This window comes from Euprymna scolopes, chromosome 15 (assembly GCF_053919585.1).
Source record: "Euprymna scolopes isolate OS-2025 chromosome 15, ASM5391958v1, whole genome shotgun sequence".
Lineage (NCBI taxonomy): Eukaryota > Metazoa > Mollusca > Cephalopoda > Sepiida > Sepiolidae > Euprymna > Euprymna scolopes.
The window spans coordinates 96,513,631-96,531,627 of NC_136496.1; the positions used below are offsets into that span (position 1 = coordinate 96,513,631).

Sequence of the window (17,997 nt, forward strand, 5' to 3'; positions counted from 1 at the left end):
AAAAACTCATTCTATCGTTTTCCATTTCACGACCACTGAACGTTGATTCAGTGATTTGAACTTGAGGAAGTCTAACAGTGAATGATGAATGAGCTCTATCCGTAGAAGGTCCAGGCGTATAAGAAAGGGAAGGTCGCTCTGAATAGCCACTAGCCTCTGGAGGATGTAACAGGAGAGAGAGATCTAATTCCTTCCGTAAATTCAGCTGGTGACTTAGCCAATCTGACTCCATAAGCTCTCTTTCCTCTTCAGAGACACAGGAAAGTTGCAACTTGCAGATGGAGATTTCAACTTCATTGATATATTCCAAAATTTCCCTGTGGAATACAGAAAATATAGCAGGAGTAATCTCTGTGCCACGGGACAAATGAAGCCTACCCTTGATTTTCATCTTCAGAATGGAAATCTGGTTATGGTGTCACTCCCTGGAATCTGCCACAGCTGAAGTATCAGAGGTCTCCATGTCCTTGTATGGGTAATTGAACAATTTCCAGAACTGTCACTAATTGCTGTTACTAATGACTCAAAGTTCTGTTAGAAATTGTGTTGAACTGTTGTATTTTTTTCGCAAATTGTTGGAAAAAAAAAAGTCATATAACTGAAAGTAGCTAACCTGAAGTGAGGTTGCGAAAAAAATACAATCTTCTTCGCGACCTTCTTCTCAGGTCTTGTAACCACAGTAACATAAAATAAAGGAATAAGGAACTCACAAAGAAGGAAGGTTTTATAACAATTATCTTACTCTATTAGTATAAATAACCACAAGGCTATTGTTCTTCTTGATTGTTGGAAGAGCATCCTCACCTCCGGCAGCTACACTCAGGTAAGCTATGTATTATTCACCACAAAGTTTACAGCATTTTTTTATTTTTTTGCTTCGAAAGATAAATACTGTGCGTCTTTATATTTTTTTGGGGGGGGAGGGTCTACTTTTCTTTATATGTGGTTTTTGGACATTACCACTCAAACTTATGGTCAGTGGTAAAAAAAAAAGAAAAAAAAGTAAACTATCGTAAAATTAGGGATAATTATATGTTAAATTTATATATTAAACTTATCCCCAACTCCAAATTCTCAAATAATATTTTTTCCTACTCAGAATCAAACCTATTAAAAAAAAAATTAAAAAAAATAAAAATAATAATAATAATAATAAATGGTACTTGTACAGTTTAATCAAGACATTAAAAAAATGAAAATATCGAAAAAAGTTTAAATTGTATGTATCCGTTATGGAACGAAGTTTCCCGGGGGGAAAAAAAAAAAAAAAAAAATTCACTTAATTTCATCAAGTAGTTTTTTTTGGTTGTTTTTTTTTTTTTTTTTACAGCGGAAAAACACGTTTTTATGAGAGCGCGTTGAAGCGTGGCCTTCGTTATAAAGCCATCTGGGATTTAAAAAAAAAATTGTTTGACTTTTAGAAATGCCAAAGGGAGATAACTCCCATTAAAGAGCTGACATCCCTTCCCATCTTTAATACTAGCTTTTCTTCCTAAAAATTGAACATTTTGCTCGGTATCATAACAAATTGTTTTTTCGCTGTAAAAAAAAAACAAAACTACTTGATGAAATTAAGTGAAATTTTTTTCTCGGAGAACTTCGTTCCATAACGGATACATACAATTTAAACTTTTTTTTCGATATTTTCATTTTTTAATGTTTTAACTAAACTGTACAAGTACCTAATGAATTGCAGAAGATTTATGATGTACGTAACCGTCATGGACGAAGATGACAATAAAGTAATTTGGTACTTGTCCAGTGTCCACTTTTGCCACCGTACTGAAAAACATTATTTTGAAAGCCATTCTTAACATGGGGTGGACGTTTTGTAACAATTCCACCTAACAATAAATAAATAAAAGATATCGTGAAGCTTCCTGAAAAAAAAAAAAAAATAAAATAAATAAATAAATAAAATAGCGCGGTGGTAAAAGTATACAAGCACCAGTAATTTTTTATAGAGAAAATCATTTTTAATGATTTTTTAGCGATTTAAATCATAAATTGTATTCATTACAAGACTGATTTTAATTTCGATAGTTTGAATTGAGTTGTCTCCCTTTATAAAACATGGTGGATCAAAACATTTCCGTTAAGTTATAAAACTTGATTTTCTTAGTAAAAAAAAAAAAAAAAAAAAAAAAAAAAAAAACAATTATTTGATCAATTTACATGATTTGGGGGACATGGCATCTTCGTGTTGTGATACACCAAAAGTTTGATTTGTTTTTTTGTTTTTTTTTGTATGTTTGTTTTGAATATATATATCTTTTTTCCCCGCCAGATTTTTTACTGTGTTCACACGTAATCGCCTAAAATGTAGAATCTTATTTAGGGGGAGAGATTTAGCGGAGGGTGTTAATCTACAATATTACGAAAAGTTAAATTAACGGGAGCGTTAAAAGTAATTTTTTTTTTTACTGACATTTCGTTTTAATGTCGCATTACTACTGGTTTTGTTGTCGTTGTTGTTATCAATGCGTAACAATATTTTTTCGAGTTAAAAACATTATTATGCAGAAATTTTTAACTTTAAAAAATTCGAGACAAAATTTGAACCTGAAACACATTGAACTAAATGTTCAATGTTGTTTACATACAAACTATAACTTTTTAGCAAATTTAAAAATGAAAGTTTGAAAATAACGCCGGGAGTAAACTTTCTGGAAAGAAAGTCAGTACTAATGGTGTAATGATAAACACAATGTTTATCTATATGGGGGAGAAGGGGGGGTTGAAAATGTAAAAAATACCTTATCTTTGAGTAATATACTCTTTTTCGGATCTTTTATATTCTTGAGAAAAGACTGTTTCTGTTCAACCGCCATGATCCTGTAATGATGAAACTGAAACATATCATTGAAACACATAAACATCGACGTCACACGTTTTTGTGTACTTGACTCATCCAAAAATGAAACGTCACGATTTCCTGTGTACATTTTCAAACACCGGAAATAAATTGTACGCAAGCGCAATAAAAGTAGTTCTTTTCAGTGTCGGCCATTTGTGTGCTTTACATCACATGTAAGTTTTCTCTCATTTATATTTTAAAACAATAAGGATAATTTGTTCTTTACGTTCATATGAACCTGATATTTAAATTCTTCAAGTTTTATAGAGCCAATTTGTTATATTTTTAGTTTTTTTATTTGCTATATTTTTCGTATATTTTTAATTGCCAGTTTATACTGAACTGGCCAACGTGGTGTTCGGTCGGTGCTTAATTTTTTTATAAGTAAATAGTTGCCTTTTTTTTCTCTCTCTCGACAAGTTTGAAATTTAAAAGGATAAAACTTCCTTGATCATACCACTTGATCGTTTTTGAAAAATACACTCACCTATTTTCTGAATACGTCAAAGCCTTTTTTGTCTATTATATTTTCTTGTATATTTCTTTTAAGTGTAAAAAATAATGATGCAACTTTTCGTGTCAATATATAATAATGGACACCGTTGGAATATTTTCTTCCGTTTTCTCTGTTTTGTTCCCAAATTTTCAATATTGTGATTCTTCTTGGTTCCGTGAATTTTTTTTTTCTTTTTTTTGTACTCTTGCACTTATTGATCCGTGCTTAAATAATAACGTTATTTAAAAAGCCATTCATAACATGGGGAGGAGAGGGTGTTTTGGTACCTATTCTGTACTTTACAATTAAATAATAAAAAAAAACTTAAACTTGGAAATACGATTTAAAAAAGAGCGCGGATCAGTAAGTGCATTAGAACCCCCCCCCCCCTTTTTTTCTTCGCCCGATAACAGCTTTTTTTTTTTTTTTTTTTTTTTTTAAATCTGTTATCTTTACTCTTTCCCTTAAACATTAGTAAAAATGTTCGGTGCTAATACACTTACTGATCATTGTATTTCCAAGTTTAATTTTTTTTTTTTTTTTTAGTTTTTTAGTTTTTTTTGTTTGTTTTTTATTCAATTGTAAAGTTAAAGTACAGAATAGGTACAAAACACCCTCCCTTCCCATGTTAAGAATGGCTTTTTAAATGTTTCAGCACGGATCAATAAGTGCACTGCAATGCATGAGTACCAAATGTTCAATATATTAAAGGAAAATATTTCATTCGGTGGTAAAAGATTAGAAGCAGATAAACATTTTTCGAAAATGCGATTTAGATTATGACATGCTGAACATTGAGTTAAAATACTGCGCAATTAATAAAGGAGTACAATTGAATAGGTCGTCCTAGCAAAGATGGCGTAATATAAGAATATTTAACTTTTTAACTCGTGCAGAAGTTAAACCGTGCTTTTTTAAAAGTTAAATTCAGTTTTATAGTATCTTGAGCGAAAATATAGAATGCATTTCGGTTCACTTATACGAACGGTACCCCCTCCCATATTTTACTTGGTTATACACTTGTTATCGTGCTTTTTGTTTCATGATATCATTTTTTAAATTGTTAGTACAGTATAGTACAGAACAGTTACAAAAAACCATGTTAAGAATGGCTTTCAATGATTTCAGCACGGTAACATAAGTACCTTGTTTTTTCGTCTCTTCAATTTTTTGCACCGAATTATCGAATAGACACTAATCTACTAGATTATAAACAAAAATCAATATAAATATTGGTAAAATTTTACATTAAGGCCCGTCTCACGTTCGTATATAACGCAGCTAAAAACGAAACTGAACACCGTTTCCGTCGCAAAATAGTTTTCATATGAAGAAATTACTTTTTTTGAAAAGTGGGTGATCACTTTTCCATGTAAATTTAACTTAAAATGAACACCCACTTTCTGGCAACCTCAGAGAGGGGGGCATGTTTATTCGCTAAAAAGTTTCGATTTTTTTTATCTTTCAATAAAGACATGAAATTTAAAAAAAAAAAAAAAAAAAAACTATTTTACGAGCGTATACCCTGTGCGCGCGCTTGCGTGTTCAAAATGGCCACCCGTGATAACATAGAATTACATGGCTTCATATTTGGAGAACTACTTGTTTTTCGTCTAATTTTAAATTTTCGCCAATACTATATTGTAACAAAGCAGTTTGGTACGCGAATGCACATTTAACAGCTTTCGTTTATGCTCGCATGAAAATAAAGAAAAACGTTGATTTTTTTTTTTCCTCTTCCTCCTTTCCTACTAAGGCCGTAGTTTATACTGATTTCTCCCTCTAATTCTAATCGACAAGTGCTCGAAATAAAATGGCGTCTCCATTTTCGTAAGGGTCAATTTGCGTTAGAGTACCAACTATAGACTTTTAAAAAGTTGATTTTTAAGGGTATTTGAGTCTAGTTTGAAGAAATATTTAAAAAATAGTTTTCATGGTATTAAGACCTTATCTGGTAAATATTATTATTTACAACAAAACACTGACCGCTCTAATTTGTTTTTTTTTTTTTGTTGTTTTTTTTTAGGGGTAATCGAGGTCGCTGACAACGAATCTGATAATCAAACTCTGAGCAAATTTACCGTTTGCATGGTATTAACTCCTGAACCCACGAACTACTTTCGACCATTTACAGCTTTCGTTTACGCTATGCGCGAGCGCGGCAGCATAAACGACGGTTGTAGACTGTCTTCATGTAGAAAACTACCTTTTCAGATGGCGTACGAATCTTTTGTGGAACATTTAAACTTATACGGGGGGGGGGGAAAGAAAAGCACATCAAGTGTAGGAAAGACTTCTTGCTGCTTATGTTTTTGTAAACCGCATTAAAAACTACATGACAAAAAAAAAAAAAAAAAGTCTTTCCGACATCCCTCCCCCACTTGGTGTGCTTTTCTTTTTTGTATAAGTCTAAATATTCCACAAAAGATTTGTATGCCATGTGAAAAGGTAGTTCTTTACGTGAAGGCACATTCAACAACCGTTGTTTATGCTGCCGCGTGCGTGTGTAAACAGAAGCTGTAAAATGGCGGAAAGTAGTTTGTGGGTTCCGGGATTAATACCATGCAAACGGTAAATTTGCCCTGTGTTTGATTATCAGATTCGTTGTCAGCGACCTCGATTACCTCCTAAAAAAAAAAAAAAAAAAAAAAAAAAAATTCATTCCAGAAAGCAGATAACAAAGAGCTCGTGATGCTATAAGTTATCTTTCCCTAGAATTTTTAGTTTTCAATTTTCTTTTTGTTCATACCTAACATAGCTTGATTAAAAATTGGAATTTGATTTAGATTTGATCGGTTGTCAAATCAGCAACTTGCATTTTCTTTTTAGGAGTTTTACATTGCTTATGTTGATGCCATCGAGCCATAAAATTTAAAGAAAACCCGGTTATTTATTGCAATAAAAATAAATTTTAGAATACCCTAATTTTTAATTTTTTCTTTAATCTAATTTTAATCTTATTTCAGAAATTCAAAATGCAGCTGTTTGTTAAAGCTAACGAGACCCTGACATTTACCCTTTCGGGTAATGAAACCATACAAGAGATCAAGGTTTGTTGCAACTTCCCTTCTTTCTTTCTTTACATCTTTTGCTTCTTTACATCTTTTGCTTCTTTACATCTTTTGCTTCTTTACATCTTTTGCTTCTTTACATCTTTTGCTTCTTTACATCTTTTGCTTCTTTACATCTTTTGCTTCTTTACATCTTTTGCTTCTTTACATCTTTTGCTTCTTTACATCTTTTGCTTCTTTACATCTTTTGCTTCTTTACATCTTTTGCTTCTTTACATCTTTTGCTTCTTTACATCTTTTGCTTCTTTACATCTTTTGCTTCTTTACATCTTTTGCTTCTTTACATCTTTTGCTTCTTTACATCTTTTGCTTCTTTACATCTTTTGCTTCTTTACATCTTTTGCTTCTTTACATCTTTTGCTTCTTTACATCTTTTGCTTCTTTACATCTTTTGCTTCTTTACATCTTTTGCTTCTTTACATCTTTTGCTTCTTTACATCTTTTGCTTCTTTACATCTTTTGCTTTTATGAATATTCGTCTTTAATTTCTTTTAGAATTTGTTGCAAGCTCGTGGTGGTTTTGATGCTTCTCAACAAGTACTGACCTTCAATGGCTCTCCTCTTGGTGATGACTTCTGTGTCAACCAGTTGGATGACCAGAATACTCTTCACATGGAAATCAGAATGCTTGGAGGTAAGTGGTGCCATATTACCTTAACATACTTTGATATTGGATAAGGGTGGTCTAATATGGTAATCCTATGTCAATTTGTATTTTTTGCTTGATAAATGTGTAATATACGACCCCAAAGATAGTCGCCAACCTAATAGGTCCCGAACTGTCAGCCAGGTTTGCTTCAGCCTCTCTCCCATCTAAATGCTGCATCTCTCTGCATGTTTTACAAGTATTTTAATGATAGATGCTCTGTACTACAAGCCTTGGTACCTCCGAGACGTAAATACCCCCGGCAAATCAGACGAGCAGTTAAATCCTATCCCCTATACAGTGAAGATGTCAGAAAGCCTTCTACTCTAATAATTTCTTCCCCAGAACTGCTAGACTTTGAAATTTCCTGCCGGGTTCCTGCTTCCTCAACTGTACTGACATGCAGAAGTTCAAGTGTAATGTAAAGACAACTTGCTGCTCAACTCCCTATATAGTTGCCCCCTACATCAAAGTGGCACTGTGCCTTGTCTGTGGTGAAAATGCAATAAAAAAAAAAAAAAAAAAAAACTATAGCATTTTATGTTTACCATCCATGCTAAACGAGTATAAGTGTTTGTAAATACACTTGCCAGAATGGACTTTTTGCTCCAAATACAAGTACAGGAACTGTTCCTTGGTATCTGTATAAATTATGATAAACAATTTAGTCTCCAGTTCTAGTGAAGAGGAGCATGAAGTTTGTGACTGCTGGGGGTTAGGGTAAGTTGACTTTTAATCTAATGTTGCCACAGAAAGTTGCACACACACATAGGCATTAAAAAAAAAAACTAACATCAGCCGTTATATGATCCATTAGATTTTAAAAATCGTCTTTGATACACGGAATTAAGATTTATGTGAAATTTAGTATTTTGCAATTTCAGTCCTAACAAGGAGTGTTTATTTTTAATGAATTTAAATAGGATAACTGAAATGCTAAATATTCAAACTTATTCTCTCCCCTCCCGCCATAATTTCTGAAACACTGCATTTTTATTGTATTATAGCTGTAAAAAGAATGGAATTTTTTATTAATTAAAAAAAAAAAAAAAAAAAGTTTTAACATAAAATACTGCACATATTTACTATTAGTGAGTTCTCTGTTTCTGCAAAGTAGAAAATATAACTTTTTGCTCTGTCAAAATTCTGCTTATATGAACCCTTGGAAGCAAAAATAAAATGGCCTCATTTCACAGCATAAAACTTAGGCAAGTGTGTCTTGCTTCAAGTCTATAGACTGATTGGCAGGCTTCAGATGTTAATTTTACGGCCCTTTCCACACTTTGCAAATGTGCAGGCAAACCAGTAACTTTTGCTTTCTGCTATTCGTCAATAATTCTCAAAGTTCATCATCAGATAATCCTTCAGTAAATGGCTCTGAAACTCCATTTTGGAAAGGTCTATCAAATGTGTCCAATGTAAATCTTCAAATTTTATTCGTAGATTTTTTTTCACTGAAAAATAAAAGGCAAATCAATTTATTTAATTGACTTTAACAAATGAACACAACTTTTATTTTTCTTATGAAATTAAAATGCTAATTAATAATGGACATATAAATCGATGTATACAGTTTGATCAGTTTTGGGTAAATGTTTACTTACCTAATGGCTAAAATTTTATCGATAGCTTCTGTTCTCATTTCAAGTTTATCTGATTTTAACATTAAGAACAAAATATTCTCTGGCAAAAGGGCAAAAACCATTAAATTTAATATTAATACAGTTCCTTGAATTTCTAGAGGCTTTTTTTTTTTTATTATGTACTGAATCATTTTAAAACCCGAAACTACTAAAATTTTTGAACACCCTGTATATAATTGCTGTTTATGGAATTAACTATTTTAATTTCAAACCAGCTAACTGCATATCCCTCTATAATAAATATAATCAGGTTATGCATTTTATTGGTTAGTTCTAAGAAATTTTTCTGGTCCATAAACACAATCTGATGGCCAAAGTAAAGCCATCTTACCTGTTTTAAAGGTCTGATCTTCCATTCTGCATGTGTAAGGTCTACTTTACCTCTTGAAATCTCAGCAGCATACTCAAAAAGTAGTTTTTGATCCCCAGTGAGATCACCGTTTTGTTAGACTAGTGTAAATACTATCTAGAGGACTACTTACTGATAAAAAGTTAATTTGAGGCAAATTATGGCGATTGTTGCCACACAATTTTCTGTGAATGACGTTGGGCTTTTTGCAGTTGCATCAATGGATTTAAATAATGCCTAAAAAGAAAGCTCATTCTAGTGTAGGGAACAACCAATAGTATGTATTTTCCTATTTAGTTTATTCTCTAAAGATGTAACCAGTCCGGATTTGCATCCATTATTTGTGGTTTTATCTAAAAGAACGGCTTTTAGCGTATCTATACTGTTCTAAAACATAACTTCAACTGTTAGAACAGCACTGGTTGCTCGAGCAGTAGGTATCACTTTATATGCAAGATACTCTCCCTTACTACCACATCCCATCTATTTATGAATGTCAAAACGTGTTTTTGACCCTTAGCTTTTCTTTGACTTTTGAACTCATTTTCATCCACAATTGTTTTGTAAAATAGTCTGTTTTTCATCAACACCAATACATACAAGATTTTTAATCTTTTGATGGGAATTATTATTTTTTTTTTCCTTTTTTTCTCCATGTCAATTTCGGATTTATCCAAGAAATTCTTTCTCCTAACTCCATTAACTTTAGATTTTGCCACTGCAGCTTTATCGATAGGTCAAATCTGAAAATTGCCTTTTGGTCCTTCAAATACTCTCCCTCTTCCAGAGAAACCTGAAGTATAAAATTAGACAAATGTTTATTCTAATCCACTCTCATCTTATTTTACATAAAAATAAAAATTGCAAGGGTTTCTTTTCGCATTGGTTTACATAAAATGCAAATATAGAAATTCATCAAATTTTAACATGTGTATGATATTGAGATTTTTAATAAAATAATAAAAACAAAAAAATAAATCCTTTCATTTAATACAACAGGTACAGACTGTCCTTTGTCTGATAATTTCCTTTTCTGCATTTAACATTTTTGTCATTGCAATTGGCAATTCACACAAACAAAATGAAATGTTGAACAATTTATCAAGGTTTTTTTACCAGAACCTTTTCGGCAACTGAAAATAATTTTCTATTTATTTGCTTGACTTTTTTAAAAGCATGCGTTCTGCAATCCATGCACAATCCACAATTCAGTTACTATGGGCAAATTAAAGTTGGGTGAGAATTCTTCATATAGCTATATTGAATAACTTGACAAAGAGTAAGGGGTTCTGTTGTGTTTAATGGAGAAGGTGGATCTGCAAATTTTGTTGTATCGTTACTGCATGTAGAAATAATTTGTTTCTGACTCATTTTTAGAAAAGTACTCCAAAAAATATTTATATTGTAAGAAATTAAACAAAGGAAGTTGCATATTAAAAATGAAATAAGAAAAAATGGGCAAATATGATAGGTACTTATACATTTATTGTGTTTATGCAGGAATGTGATTTAGAAATCTATTAACCTGGTGTTTTATAACTATTCTGTACTTTTACCTAATAATTTAATAAAAAGATATATTAAATTTAATTTAAATTCTATTTTTAAAAAATAATGGTTTAAAATGATATCCTAAGTGCAGATAACTGAAAAAATACTGGTTTTATTTACCTAACAAAAGTTAAGTAATTTGCTCACAAATAGTCCGAAGAAAAATGTCTTTAAAAATAATTATTAAATATCAAATATATGAAGATATTCCTTGGGTTTCCTTAATTTAAGTTTGCTAAGACAAAATGCAAAAAAAAAAAAAAAAAAATTTATATTTGTAGTAAGCTCTTGTTAAAAAAAAAAAAATGTAAACTAAATTGATAAGGTGTCTGTAGATGAAAAAAATTACCTGGTAAAAAATTTTAGTTGTTCAATTTATTTTAAGTGAAATATTTTGCAGTGTTTACTTTATCAGTGCTCATTTAGTTATCTGAAAATAATATAGAACAAAAAATTTATTGATAATATTTTCTTCAAAAAGCAGCGTTAATGACTTATTTTTTTCATTTAACACTGGCATAAAGTCAGCATATTGAATTTCTTTTACAAGGTTTAAATTCATTTGCTAAAACCAAGTTTTGGAGGGGGGGATTATTTAACGTCTTTCTCTGCATAGACGTAGTCATAATTCCAAAATCGACATACCCTACTTGGGGTGTTTAAATATAAAGTATTATCAAGCACCACTGATTACTACAGTTCTTTCTGTTCTAAAGTATGTTTCTGTGCCTTGTTACATGGTTGCCTTTTACAATGTGTTTTATACTATCCCCATCATGGGAACGTTTTCTTTTTTACATAAAATAAATGCTTATATGTAAGCTTTATTTTTTTTCTTGGCTAAGGATTAACATGAATAAGGACAACATTTTTAATAACAAATAGATGGGGGGGGGGCTAATTTATTTAAGAGAAGTAGTGTTTGATCAACATTGTTGAAGAACAGATAAAATGCTGTTTTGTTTTAAAACAGTTTTTCATGATAGACAATTGAACCCGATAATAATAGATTGGCATAAATTCTTGAATAACTTAGGAGCAAATGGGTTTTTCCAGCAAAAAGTTTGGGATTTTTTTCATATTGTTTAAAGGTCAAAAACATTCAAAATGTAATTACATTAAAGCAATGGACCATTTTGTGCAATTAGGGTAGGGGCAACCTATCTGAGCAGCTCTAGTCTTTTTTTTTTTTTTTTGGACATTTCTCAATTTAAATTTAGAAATGCTTTTTTCTTTTATTTGAAGAAAAAGACATTTCCTGTCAATTGAACAAACTTTGTTTTTAAAATTAAGACCTGAAATAAAAACTATTTAAAATTTCATGTTTTATATAAAGACATGAAATCTTTTAATGCAAAAAAAAAAAAAAAAAAAAATGGTTGAAATGTAAAATTAAACAAAAAAATCCAGAAAACGATCCTTAATTTGGACATTCTTCTCACCAACAGGTAAAGTCCATGGTTCTTTGGCCCGTGCTGGTAAAGTAAAAGGACAAACTCCAAAGGTAAGTAAAATCCCTTGTAATATTGAGCTTCAAAATTATATATATAAAAAAAAAAAATTCTATTTACAATACCTCTCCATGGGACAGATACCATGGTCCTTTTTTTTTTAATGTGGATAAAAGGAACAAAAATAATTGTCTCAGTCATAAAGGATTTTTCCTCCACTGGCAGAACAAGAAATTGAAGTGCAGCATCTGAAGAACAGATACTACGCTTTGATCTTGACCCGAAGGCAATTTTTTTATTTTATTTATTTATTTTATTTAATTTTTTTTATTCACTGAATAAAATGAGTTTGTAAAAAAAACAAAACTTTTCTGATTTCAGGTCGAGAAACAAGAGAAGAAAAAACAGAAGACTGGCCGTGCCAAGAGACGCATGCAATACAACAGACGATTTGTCAATGTTGTTGCTGGATTTGGTCGAAGGCGAGGACCTAACGCCAATTCATAAGCTATTTGTGATGGAAAGAGTTTTTAAGTATCAATAAAGCAACCATGTAAATCTATTTTTCTCGTTTTTCTTTTTAATAACTTTGCATTGCTTCTAAATCCTTTAAACCTGCAGTTCATTTGATTTAAGGACATTGACTCTCAGGCAATTAATAGCATTATTTGGTTCACATTACTTGAGCTCAATTTCGGTTGTACATAAACTGTAAAAACATGCTTTAGTTTATGCAATTGTATGGCATTTAAACTTTTAAACTATTAATATAAACTGGGGTTGCGATCAGAAAGTATAGTGTCTACTTTCTTTCAAAATATCAGCCTCTGCCTCCTTATTAATTTTCTAATATCTTCTTGTGAGACTTAAAAAAAAAAAAAAAAAAAAAAAAAAAAAAAACCTGACACTTAATGCTCTTAAATTTATTGATATAAACGGTACTTGTACAGCTTAATCAAGACATTAAAATGAAAAATATCAAAGTTTGAATTGTATGTATCCGTTATGGAATGAAGTTCCCCAGAAAAAAAAATTTCACTTTTATTCATGTTTTTTTCTTTTTTTTCTTCAATATTTTCACTTTTTTTTTTTTTTTTTTTTTTTTTTTTAATGTCTTGATTAAACTGTACAAGTGCCAAATAAACCAGTGTTTTTAACATGTGAGGATTTTGTTCGCAAATATAAAAATTCAGTTAAAGTAATCTATAAATTTGTTTTACTGGTTCATTAATATAAGCCATGGAAAATTGAGTTCTAAAGAAGAAAAAAATAAAATTAGCAAGGGCGCATTTGTGATCCTTCTACATAAAGGTCTAATTCACAGGATTTCCAGTTACAGAATAGATGAAATGTCCTCAATTATTAAATCCTTTCTCTGTGTGTTTATAAGAGTAAATGCTGGTTTCCCTCAGTTCCATCCAGAGTCCAAGTCTTCCTGATTTTCATCTCCCAAATCACATTCGTAAACATGTTATGCAGATGATACTACCATCTACGCCAGCACTTCAAAGACTGGCAATGAATAGCAGTGTCAGAAAATCGCCATTAAAATGTGCGACTTACTATCTTTCAAAGCTTATAACTACTTGAAAGATGTAATTCAAACCCTAATTTAAAAAAAAAAAAATTTCAATAAAAGGAGCAAAGACCAAATTTTAAAATAATATCAGGTTTAATAGTAAAATATGCAATTTTTTTTTTTTTTTTTTTTTTTTTATCGGTTTAAAAAAGATTTCAGGAAAATCAACGAATTTTAACTTAGTTCGAATATATATATTCCCAAATTGCATCCTAAGGTCATTTGTAGACATTTATGCTGACGATACTACCATCTATGGCAACATATCAAAGGTTGTAAATGACCAAGTTCTCTCTGATCTTGAGCACGTGGTAGAATGAGGAAAGTGGTGGCTGGTTAATTTTAATGCATCTAAAACCAAGCTTCTATCATCAACGCTCTGATCCTCTGGAATCAATTAAAATGAATGGCTTTCGTCTTAAGGAAACTCCATATTTTGACAAGTTTCTGGGTCTGACCTTTACTCCTGATCTGAAATAGAACACCTACATCAAGGCTGCTGGAAAAATGGTGGGATCGATCTACCGTTCCAGGAGATATCTCCATGCTGATGCAATTCTCTACTTGTATAAGATCCAAGGATGGAGTACTGTTGTCACATCTGGGTAGAGACTTCGTAGCCTAGTGGGTGGATGCTATTTTCTCTTTCCCACAGGAGATGCTGCTAGCCTCTCTGCTTTATCGTTATCTGAGCTCAGATCTATGGTCCTTGCCCACCTCACAAATTTGAATTTCAATATGGCGCAATGGAAAAATAAAAAGGTATTTACAGTCTCTTTTCGGATTTTAATCATGTCAAATCACACTTCAATTCCTTTTGACAGATTGATTGCTGCTATTTCTTCTGAGTTAAGGGCATAAGATTCACTAATTGATATAATAATTAAGTGATTGATTTTGCGCTATGAAACAGATACTTTCAAGAATTGTATAAGTCAACTGAATTGAAGGAATAAATTATAAGATGGTCAACATCATGAATTTTGGAATATAACTTTGTCATTTATTATCTATATTGCTCTGTAATTACATTGAGCTTCTTCAATAAGGATTGATATATTATAAAATATTTCTACAGAAATATATATACACACACACACACACACACACACAGGGTATCCATATAACTTTATTTGTATTTGCAATAGAAATAATCTGTAAAATGGATTTGAAAGAAGTAAATCTATATTTTTTTAAACTTTTATTAAAATTTTATTTAACTTTCCACATGCCCTCCATCATTAGCAATACAAAGGGTAATACGATTTTGAAATTCACGAAAAACATTTGCCAAATGATTTATAGTAATGCCTGAAATCAGTTATTCTAGCTTTCAAATCTTCCAATGAACTAGGTTTGGTTGCATAAACAATAGTTTTCACATGTCCCCATAAAAAAAATCAAATGGAGTCAAATCAGGCGAACGTGGAGGCCAATGAAATGGTCCACCCCTTCCGATCCATCTGTTAGGAAATTCCTGATTTAGAAACTAACACGCCGAGCAAAGTGACAAGGAGCTCCATCTTGTTGAAACACTATCATCTTTCAAGTTTAATTGTTCAAGTTGCGGAATAAGGTAAATTTTTTAAAGTGCACACGAACTTTATGGACACCCTGTGTGTGTGTATATATATATATATGTCCCCTGTCATCCCTGACCTAAGGATGGTGCACACCATTTTTCAAGGTCATAGCCTCTGTATATATACACTAGCCTACAGTCCACACCACTGGACCAATCATGACCAAACCTGATATGATGATGACACTTAGGGATGGTGCACATTATTTTTCAAGGTTAAGGTCATATTTAGGATGACTTCATAAACTCTCTTCATTTAGAGATGGTGCACAATAAGTTAGGGTTCACCACCACCATATTTCTTTTTTAATTTGAATACGATCACCCTCCTCCACCCCCATCCCCTTAACCAATTAAACAAAGGTTAACCATTGTGATTCTAATTGTTTCAATTTTTATGTGTAACAATATAAGTGTCAACTTTAATCTTTTTGCTTTTAAAGTTCATAGTTGGATTTCAGGCAATTCAACAGGTAGTTAAAAAAAAAAAGTTTAAACACCTTAAATAGTTGCGAAGCATGGGTATCTTTGCTAGTTTGTATGTGTGTAATATATATATATATATATATATATATATAAGTACAAATTAGCCCAAAAGAATCTGTGTCCATACCCATAGGGATTCCAATTGACTGCAACAGTAATTTATTTCCTTTTTTAAAATAATCTTTGCAAATAAGATTTTCAACTATTTTTGCCTTAAAATTAGATTGTGTAAAACTGGACTTAACCTCCACCATGTCTAATAAGTAGAAAAACACTTTTTCTCCATAAATATGAGTTTAATATTTACCTCACTTAAATATTAATTGGGTTCTGATGTGAAATCTTAGTAAGCATTAGATAAACTAGATCAGACTTTTTTGATGCATTTATGTTGCATGTAAGGAATTATTATGCCCCCCCCCCCAGTTAAAATTGTTGCAACACTTGCTCTTCATGTGAAAATTATAGATACTTGATCGTAAATCATTTGAAAATTCTGAAAGCTACTTTAATTAGTTTAGAACTACAGACTTTCGGGGGCTTACTTTATAGCAGTATCTGTTTCTTGTGCATTTTAGGATCCGAATGCATAGTTGGTACTTTTTTCATCCACATTCAATCCTAAGTTTTAGATTAACTCAAATGTTATTCAAATATACACACACTTTGCATAATGTGAACAAAAACATGTTTAAAAAATATTTTTATTTCAGTTCAATTTTAATTTATTTCAATAATTGATGTGAGTTCTCAATAGGTTGTAGCAAGCATGCATGCAATATAACAAAATGGGCACTTGACTGTGCACAGTCTACTGCAGTTTTCATTTTCTCTTAATATATCTATTTGCACGAGTAGGAGCCACAACTCAAGAGAAATATAAAATGATTTAATAAAGAAAAACAGAAGTATCACTTAAAAGAAGAGAACCCATTTCTCTGTAGGTAATTTAGAGGATTAAAATAGGATTTAGCTATTTTTTTTTTTTTTATTTTTTTTTTTTTATATATATCTTCATAAAACAATGTTCTAAGAATCCATATTTATACGAGCACAAGTCTCATAACTTTTATCAAATAGTAATTGTGTGATCCTATTGTTTGCCATGAGGGTGTTTCTTATACTGTTGTTCCTATTTACTTGCCTCGCCACGAGGGCAGAGTTAGATGCAAGCTCCCTTAAAAAAAAAAAAAAAACTCTAAAGAGGAACAAAAATTTAAATTGCCTCAGTCTAGAAGGATTTTGTTTCCACTGATCGAGGTCAGAAAAGGTGTAGTATCAGAACAGATACTACACTATGATCTTAGTCAACCAGCTCCCTGGGTGTAAGACATGATCAAATGATAGGCGCATGGATGTTAGAAACATCAAAGATGAATTACTAGGATTGATGTCGGCTAACTCCACTAGTGAGTCTCGTCTCGTCTGATCTTTCTAGTTGTCATTACAGGCAGGATTTTATTGTCACTGTTGCAAGGACCACCTTGCTGGAATTGCATGCTTGTCTCTATCTCTTCTCTATATAAATAAAATGAACTCATTTTTTCCCGTCTGATTTTGACATTAATAGGATTAAAAATCAAGGTATTTCATGCAAATATAATATGCACAAACGGCAGAACAATATCTGAGGTGTGTTATAGGCTTATTATTTCTCAAATTCCTCGATAATCTTAGATTTCTATACTTTTTCTGCTGAGAAGTCACGGACAAAATCGGTTAAGATCAATGGAAGTGGTAAAATAGTTTCTCTCTAATAAATTCCTCCTCCCCCTGCCACCACTTAACACCGTTTGGGGATCGTTCACAAGGAACAGTTGAGAAGAGAACACCGGTTTGGCTTCGTAGTTCTTTCATGTGAAGTTATTTAAAATCACTAAACTAAGCTGCAGTGCTCTGTGGCGTAGTGGTTAGCGTGCTGGACAATTCACATTATATTTTCACGTTCGCGCCGACCTACCGTAGTCGTTTTTTTTTTGTTTTTTTTTTTTTTCCTAAACAACTGGAATGGACTTTTCTTGGTGGCCGAACTGTTAACGTTGCAGATGTTTTTTTTTTTTTTTTTTTTTTTTTTCACACTTTATTTTCCTACTTTTACTCATGACTCCGGGTTTGATCCTTCCTACTTACCTACCATAACATTTTTTAACCCCCCCCCCGTCCCGGAAACAAACACTCGGGCAACGCCAGGTACCCCCGCTAGTATAAAAATAAACAAACACGTTTTTTATAAAAAAAAAATAAAATTATTTATTAATTAGCAAGGCGACCTGGCATTGCTCGGGA

At 31.7% G+C, this 17,997-nt stretch overlaps 2 protein-coding genes across 2 annotated transcripts in view; one reads left to right on the forward strand and one right to left on the reverse strand.

Annotated features, from left to right (window-relative positions):
- LOC145294005 (E3 ubiquitin-protein ligase RNF8-like) overlaps positions 1 to 2,891 on the reverse strand; it is a 41,642-nt gene extending 38,751 nt beyond the window's left edge. The window contains exon 1 of the mRNA XM_080140961.1: positions 2,757 to 2,891. Within this exon, the coding sequence (XP_079997087.1) occupies positions 2,757 to 2,879 (123 nt within the window). The 5' untranslated portion in view covers positions 2,880 to 2,891. The remainder of the gene's footprint in view (positions 1 to 2,756) is intronic.
- Positions 2,892 to 2,982: 91 nt separating this feature from the next.
- LOC145294006 (ubiquitin-like FUBI-ribosomal protein eS30 fusion protein) lies at positions 2,983 to 12,626 on the forward strand. Its single transcript, XM_080140962.1, has 5 exons — positions 2,983 to 3,030; positions 6,320 to 6,403; positions 6,920 to 7,058; positions 12,062 to 12,117; positions 12,446 to 12,626. The coding sequence occupies exons 2-5, from the start codon at positions 6,329 to 6,331 to the stop codon at positions 12,569 to 12,571; spliced, it is 396 nt and encodes a 131-aa protein (XP_079997088.1). The 5' UTR covers positions 2,983 to 3,030; positions 6,320 to 6,328; the 3' UTR covers positions 12,572 to 12,626.
- Positions 12,627 to 17,997: the final 5,371 nt, after the last annotated feature.